Consider the following 7195-nt stretch of genomic DNA (forward strand, 5'->3'; position numbering starts at 1 on the left):
CACTCGTTGTTGTTTCAGGTGACCAGTAGCAAGCTTGTAGAGGTCGCGGGAGGCTAGGCTGGCTGGTGTAGATTTGCATCTTTTTGCTTAAGACGCTTTCAGACTATAAGTATGTACTTTCGCTTTCTTGGCATGTCACCGATTGTATATTATGTTGTGTGTTTTGAACCATACAATATATAAAATAAATAAAGCGAATGTTTTGTGTAAATGCTTTGTTGTTCTGATATTAGCTTGTCCAAGCTAACACAACGTCAGATCGGAGTATGGGTTGAGAAGCCTTAGGCTTTGGTATGACGGGACGTGTTAGCGGGCGGACTGGCCTAATCACGAATTGCACTTTTCGTGACCTTGGCCGGATCGGCCGTTAACCCGTCATATAGCGCTCCCGATCCTTGGTAGACGATCGGCCCGTCGGTCATGTTCTTATTTGATTGTTGGCCGGTGGTTTGAACTATGCCTATAACGGTTTGGAGGTTTTACATCTAGTGTCTTTATTTTTAAGGCTCAACTCAAGATTCCAAATACATCTATACTTCTAAGAGATAAATAAATATCTATAGTTATGAACTTATTAGAAATAAATGTTACTAAATCAAGATCAAGCCACTTGATTACTCTAACTTCTGTCGAGATCAATGGTAGTGAAACCTTCTTCAACAGAGAATCGTTCTTGTATTTTTGTATCTCCACTCTTTTGATCCTCGACAGGCAATTTATAACTATCGTCCATGGCCAGTGCACCCCCTTGCTGCTGATGAACAACGAGTACCGAGAAATGAAATTCAGGGGCCGTCAACATATCTCCAATCACGCCTAACTCTGGGCACTCACTCCAATCTGTAAGTCCGTACAAGACCGAAGACTCTAGGTCATGGTTTCGGCCCACAAAAACCATGTCATAAGCATCTCCAAGTGAGCTAATCGCTTGCGTGGTCTCCACGCCATCTTTCACTATCTCCTCTATGTAATGTACTTTCCCATTTTTCGCTGCTGCATGGCTCTTGAAATCGTTTATTAGATTGTACTCAGCCATTTCGCTGTAATCCTCGTGCTGAAGGGAGCTTTTGTGACGGAAATGTATCACTGTGGCTTTTGTGACGGAAATGTATCACTGTGACGTTAAGCTCCGGTTTTTCAGTCATCCGCATACATAATGCGAGCGCCTCCGCGTCGTCCCGGCCTCCGATGAAGAGCACCGCCACGTTTTTCCATGTACTGGTCATCAAGACGGAGCGTCGTCCCTTGCACTCCCCTCGGTCTATGAATATGGCGACCGAACATGGTGCCGCTTCAAGGACGTTAAGGTTGATGTTCCTGATGGGCCCGTTGACTTGTCCGACCGTCCCGTCGATCGCGTATTGCTTGTGGAATGGAATCACGATTAGTGTCGCCTTCTTGTCAAGTGCGAGCGTGCATACGTCGTTGTTTATACTCGAGAAAGGCGCGGCTGCGGTGAAATGTTGCGCCATGAGTGTACCCTGATGCATCATATGTTTAAGATAATAAATAGGTATTGTTTCCAAGTTATATTTTATCTATAACAAATTTTAGAATACAGTTTAGATTTTTTTTTTGAAAAAAAAAAAGTTTAGGTTTGTATATCTCTTTACGTTTATATTTTAGAATGTATATTTCCCAAATTTTGTTGATTAAGTATATTAGGCCAAAAAGGTTGTTAGTTGGAAATGTAAACGCCAAACGCAAAACGAACCAAATCGTTCACTTAAACGCCAAATGAATTAATATCTTCAAGTATAAAAGCATTTTTGAAATTTGAAGAAGGTTTTATAGGAAAATTTTTAATTTGTTTTTCTTGTATACGCAGACAAAATAAAAGAAAAAAATAATGTTTATAATTTACCTGATACTTTTGCTCAAACCGTTGGAAGGCACTGACAATGTATGTGGACTGGGCCGTGTTTGGGTCAAGTTTGTTCATCTGGTGGTGTGGCGTGAGGACTGCGTGAGATCGGCCTTTAAGCTCCACAAGGTGCAGCGTGAAGAATGAGATGGGATTAAATCTTGTCGGGTACGTAGCTTCTAAAAGGTTCACCATGGAAGGAACGTTTTCGACGTTGTACATGCAAAGAAGAAGACGGAGCTGAAGATTGCGTTCCCTCGTGTTGAGGATCGTTCGTTTGCTTCTGCATTTGTAGCGTTTCGATGGATCGTAGAGGTACACCACGAGGTACCGCGAAATTCCGGTTACAAGTAAAAGCGTAACTATCACTAGATTAAAGCATTCTGTATCAACAACCTGTAAACACAAACATTTTATAAAAGGTCAACTTCCTATTCTATTTTTTGGATTATGGCCAGCACCCAAAAAATCTACTAAGAAAATAAGAAAAATAAGTTGAAAACCTAGTCCCCTACACCCAAAAACACTTCATCTAAAATTAGTTTCGTTGTAATGTTATTCGATTAACGAGCCTCTAGTATTTAACTATGATGCTTTATAAACAAAATTTTATGAGAACATATCTTAATTAGGTATTAGGATTATGAAGAGATTAATTAGCAATGTACTTTAATCCCTAAAATAGTAACAATACAAACTCTCACATCGAAAATTCAGTTGAGACATAAATTATATATATATATATAGATTTAGTACATCTATTCGCAATTTTATAATCCGTATTATAAGTATATTGGTCCAAGTCCATATTAAAAAGTGTGGATCTATGTACTAAACATTTTTAGCACTAACCTAACTACTGAAAGGGTTTAGTACATGGATCAACACTTTTATAATCCAGACTTAGACCAATATACACTTATTGCTAACTGGTTTTGATTTGAAAGTTAAAAAAATAACATTGAGCTTAATCCTACGGTATGAATCACAAACAGTGACTAATCCATTTTTGAGACACTAAGCATCATATTGTTTAATTTTCTATTCCAGATTAATCAAAACCAAAGTAACCAACGTCTCGTCTTTTTTACCTGAGCGTCTTTCCACACGACAATAGCGTAGACTTCGATGATACCTTGGCAACACATCAAGAACGCCAAACAGAGCGCGTCTCCGATCTGCGTTTGGCAGTAAGCAGACGCAGCCGTTGTTCCAAGGAACTTGCAGCCGTAAGTCACCAAGAGAATCACTTCAATCAACACCACATGGTTCTCATGGCTCTCCGTGATCTCAAAGAAATTAGTCTGTAACCCACTAATTGCTATGAAACACGGGAGAAGCATATTCGAAGCGACCAGCTCAAGTTTCATAGCGAGCTCTGTCCCTAAAGGCGGACCGTCAGGGAGCGAAACGCCTAGCCAAAACGCTCCAAACGCAGCGTGGACACCCATGGCCTCTGCACTAGTACTAGCTATAGCCAAGATCAAGAGGACCGGGAAGAACGGGACAATATCTTTTTTGTTCATCGACTTGCTTTTCCTCTCGGTGAGGTATATGATCAAAGGTCTAAAGACTCCTACAATGACCCCAATAAGACCTCCGATCATTACAATCCCCCAAACGCCTTTTATGGTCCGCTCTCGCGTGTAGAGATTAAACGCTAAAGCCACGAACCAGCTACAAGCTTCGCAGACCATTGAGCAGTTGGTGGCTAACCGTCCTAGCTCTGAGTTGAGGATGTTAGGCTCAGCTAGGACCGTGGTTGTTACCGGGAACGATGTCATGGAGCACAAGAAGATCACGGTGCTTGCGCAGTGAAACACGTCTCTGTGAAGTCCTACGGTAGTATTAATGAAGAAGACCGTGAGGTGTCCGAGGGAGAACGGGAAGGCGTAGGAGGCTGTACCGATAAGTATGGCTTTGGAACTTGCTTTTTTGATAATACTCGCGTCGATTTTGAGTCCGAGGATGAAGAGATGGATGATGAAACCGACGTTTGATAGCGTTTGGATTGTGATCTTGCCTCCAGCGGGGAGGAACATGTTCATGTATGTCACGTTATGTCCTAAGAAAGACGGTCCAAGAACTATACCAGCCTATATGTAAAATATAACAGAATATGATACACATCTTGCGGCCCAATATATCTCTAATGCTATACAATAACATTTCAAAACGTTTTATTTTTTTATTGCAAAAACAATATGTTAAGACAATGAAAGCAATATCTAGAAAGTTATACCAACACTTGAGCGGAGATCATTCCTTGTTTAAAAGGTTGGAGGAAGCCGAAGATAAGCCTAGAGGTGATGATGATGACTGACATTTGAAGAAAGAGAAGAGGCGTTGCGTATTTGAGAGGGTTACTGTTCTTGAAAATACCCTTTGAGATCATCATGTTTTGATTTTGGCACACTAGATCCTCCATCATGAATGGACCGTGCACTTTGCCCCAATGTGATGAGTTGATCTGTTTGCTGCCAAACTTCGACCAATCCATGGTCTTTTCTTAGAGAGAATGAGAGAGAAAATAGGCTTGGGATTAAACTATGAAGGCTATGTTTTCATTTCTAAGGAGGAAAATGTAATGGATGATGCATTGAGAATGAGAGTGCAATGTGAACGTAAGGAGATAGAGAAGAAAACAGAGGACTCTGTGTTTACTTGGGTTGGTAAAGGTTAACTTAATCCAACATGTTGGTAAGGTAAAAGAAACAAGACCGGAGAAAGAGAGAGAGGTATGTGAGACAAGAGAAGAAAGATTAGCCTATTTTTGTTTCTTTCTATTTTTGTTTGGTTGATGTCCTTTGTGCATAATCTCCACCGTTCTAAACTTGTGGTATTGGTTTCACTTTTAAGTTCTAATAATAATTTAAAAAACTGGGGTGTAAACAATACACTCTGTACATAACCTGCCAAATGGATTATATAGCATTATTATTTTCAATCTTGAATGTCAAATATACAACAATCAAGCAAAAGACCAAACACAAGAAACTATAATAGAATCTCAAGTGTTAAAAGATCGAACATATGTATAGTGAGGTTCTGTAAGGCCAAGAAGATATATAAAAAACTGCTAATCAGTAATCACCACTCTGACAACACAAAGTACTGACTGTGTTACAAACAAATAAACAAACTATAATGAGCACAAAAGACAGCCATAGTAAGACTTATATTCCAAACCCTAAATGATATTACTAGTAACTTCAGCCCCAAGGATGTTCTGTTTTCATGAGCGACGTGGCGCGGTTGGGACATCATGATTGTGCCTTCCTTCATAGGTAGTGAGAACCGCTCTCTCGTCTTCTGCTGATCTTTCCACTTGCTTCCTCACTCCACAGCCTTGGTATGTGCACTTGTAATAGCTCCTGTCATAATAACCAAAGAGGGTTAGGAACATAAAAACAACTTTAATGAGAAATTAGTTAAAAGATTTGAATTAACCTTGGGTTGGTATTCCCCTTGACAACTTTTTGACCATACTTCCTCCATCTAAAGCCATCTATAAGAACATCAATCTCACTTATTGTCTGAACAACAACTCTTGGTTCCTTCACTCCTCTGCTTACTTCTACAGACATCCCTTCATCTCCACCTTCTCTTTTCCTATCACACAAAAAACGTCATTTTCTTAATTTCTTAGAAACATTTTAAGTTTCCATTAACTTAAATTAAAAAATCTACTTACAGTCTCTTAATCTCAGGCTGTTCCTTCTCTTCATCTACCTCTCCATAATCAAACGAGATCGATGAACTCTCTGATTGTTCACTAACAACAGAAGAAGGATTAAGCATTCTTCTGGCATTAGCCGACGATGATGATGGTCTCTTGGTGAACTCAGGCTTAGGATGGTTATGACCACCTTTATAGATGATCTCAGTGATCTGTCCATCAGAAGTAGTCTCAACAATCTTCTTGGAAACACAGTTGGGATACGTGCACTTGAAGTAACTCCTAGGGTTCTCGCTCTTCTTCACTTGTTTCTGACCGTATTTTCTCCAACCGTAACCGTCGTTAGAGTTCCTACTCACCATGTACGATGGTACCTTAACCTGGCGATCCGCAAACTCACGAGGAACCGGATCCTCCTGCTTCTTCTGGAGATCTTGAACACCATACGTCTCTTCTTGCAAAGCCTGTAAAAGGAAACAAGTTTGGTTCAGTACAAAGAAACTGTACATGTCGCTGAAACGCTAAGGGGAAGAAACATACGGAAGCAGCGTTTGGCGTTTGCGTTTGCGTTTGCGTTTGCGATGGTAACTGCCAGGGAAAATCTGATCCGTTGAAGCCTTGAAATGGAAACGCTCCTGTCGTTGGAGATATCAAACTCTGCAAGTAACACTACAGAACATCACTAAGAGCTTAAATAGATGAAATGATTGAAGAAAGATGGAAGCTTTATACATGTGAGGAGCTGAGGAGAAGAGGAGAGTCAAGCAACTCGGAGAAGGCGAAGCTGCGAGAAGATTGCGAGATCGGAAGAGGCGACGGTTGAGCCGTCTTGAACTTGGGTAAACCCGACCCGGTTGTCTCCGGGAAAAACCCACCAAGAAAGTCTTCGTCTTGCTCGTAGGGGTCAACGCCGGAGGAAGCAAGGAGGTCGGTGAAAGATGTCGAAGACATGGTTTTGATAAAAGGAGACAACTTTAGAGCTCACAGGAGCAAAAGAAAGAACAAGAAACGAACTTTTTTGTTGTCAGAGAAATGATCTGTGTGTCTGAGAAGAGAGGATAAAGATGTGGAAGACGACGACGGTGGCGTATCGAGCAAGGTTTGTCTATCTTTTTACATTTTGTCTTTTTCTGCTTGTCCTAAATAAAATTTTTTGTTTTAATATTGATATAAATGGTTGACCAATGGCAATGAGATATTATTATTTTTTTAGTTGGGTCGTCCCCTAGACTGTGTGTGAAACCGCGTGTTAATGGTCATTTTTGTCGTCGGCAGTGATTAAGACCTGTTACTTTAATCAAACCGGAATCAATTGCACTAAAAAACACTAAACCTTCGGTTATAGACCAACAGATGCATTTGTTTTCTTTGTATAAGCACTACTAGAGTTTATCCCGCACATAGTGCGGGTATATTTTCATTTTATAAATATTTAATTTTAATATTATTATATAAATTTAAATATACAATTTATATTTTAGTGTTTAGTATTTTATAACTTTTTAATTTTATTGTTTAAGTTTCTTATTACTTTATTAATATAGGGGTTTGTTTTATACATTTTACCTTTTTTATTACGTTTTCGAGTTTTCATAATTTGAAATCATCAAATAAAAAATATTCTTCAACATATGATTTTTGAAAATATATAG

At 39.6% G+C, this 7195-nt stretch overlaps 1 protein-coding gene and 1 pseudogene across 1 annotated transcript; both read right to left on the minus strand.

The window, feature by feature from the left end:
• Positions 1–619: 619 nt before the first annotated feature.
• LOC106341535 lies at positions 620–4370 on the minus strand (annotated as a pseudogene).
• A 474-nt stretch (positions 4371–4844) lies between these two features.
• On the minus strand, positions 4845–6679 carry LOC106339337 (probable WRKY transcription factor 25). The gene is made up of 5 exons (XM_013778128.1): positions 6276–6679; positions 6084–6200; positions 5559–6007; positions 5315–5476; positions 4845–5238 (listed from the first exon to the last, which is right to left on the minus strand). The coding sequence occupies exons 1-5, from the start codon at positions 6492–6494 to the stop codon at positions 5100–5102; spliced, it is 1086 nt and encodes a 361-aa protein (XP_013633582.1). The 5' UTR covers positions 6495–6679; the 3' UTR covers positions 4845–5099.
• Between the last annotated feature and the right edge of the window lie 516 nt (positions 6680–7195).

This window comes from Brassica oleracea, chromosome C4, assembly GCF_000695525.1.
Source record: "Brassica oleracea var. oleracea cultivar TO1000 chromosome C4, BOL, whole genome shotgun sequence".
NCBI lineage: Eukaryota > Viridiplantae > Streptophyta > Magnoliopsida > Brassicales > Brassicaceae > Brassica > Brassica oleracea.

Excerpts from the sequence above, each read along its gene's own strand:
- LOC106339337 (XM_013778128.1), bottom strand. The coding sequence starts at position 6,494 with ATGTCTTCGACATCTTTCACCGACCTCCTTGCTTCCTCCGGCGTTGAC. Across the intron at positions 6,008-6,083 it reads AAACGCCAAACGCTGCTTCC|GCTTTGCAAGAAGAGACGTA; the intron begins GTATGTTTCTTC and ends TTCCTTTTACAG. Across the intron at positions 5,239-5,314 it reads AAGGGGAATACCAACCCAAG|GAGCTATTACAAGTGCACAT; the intron begins GTTAATTCAAAT and ends TTATTATGACAG.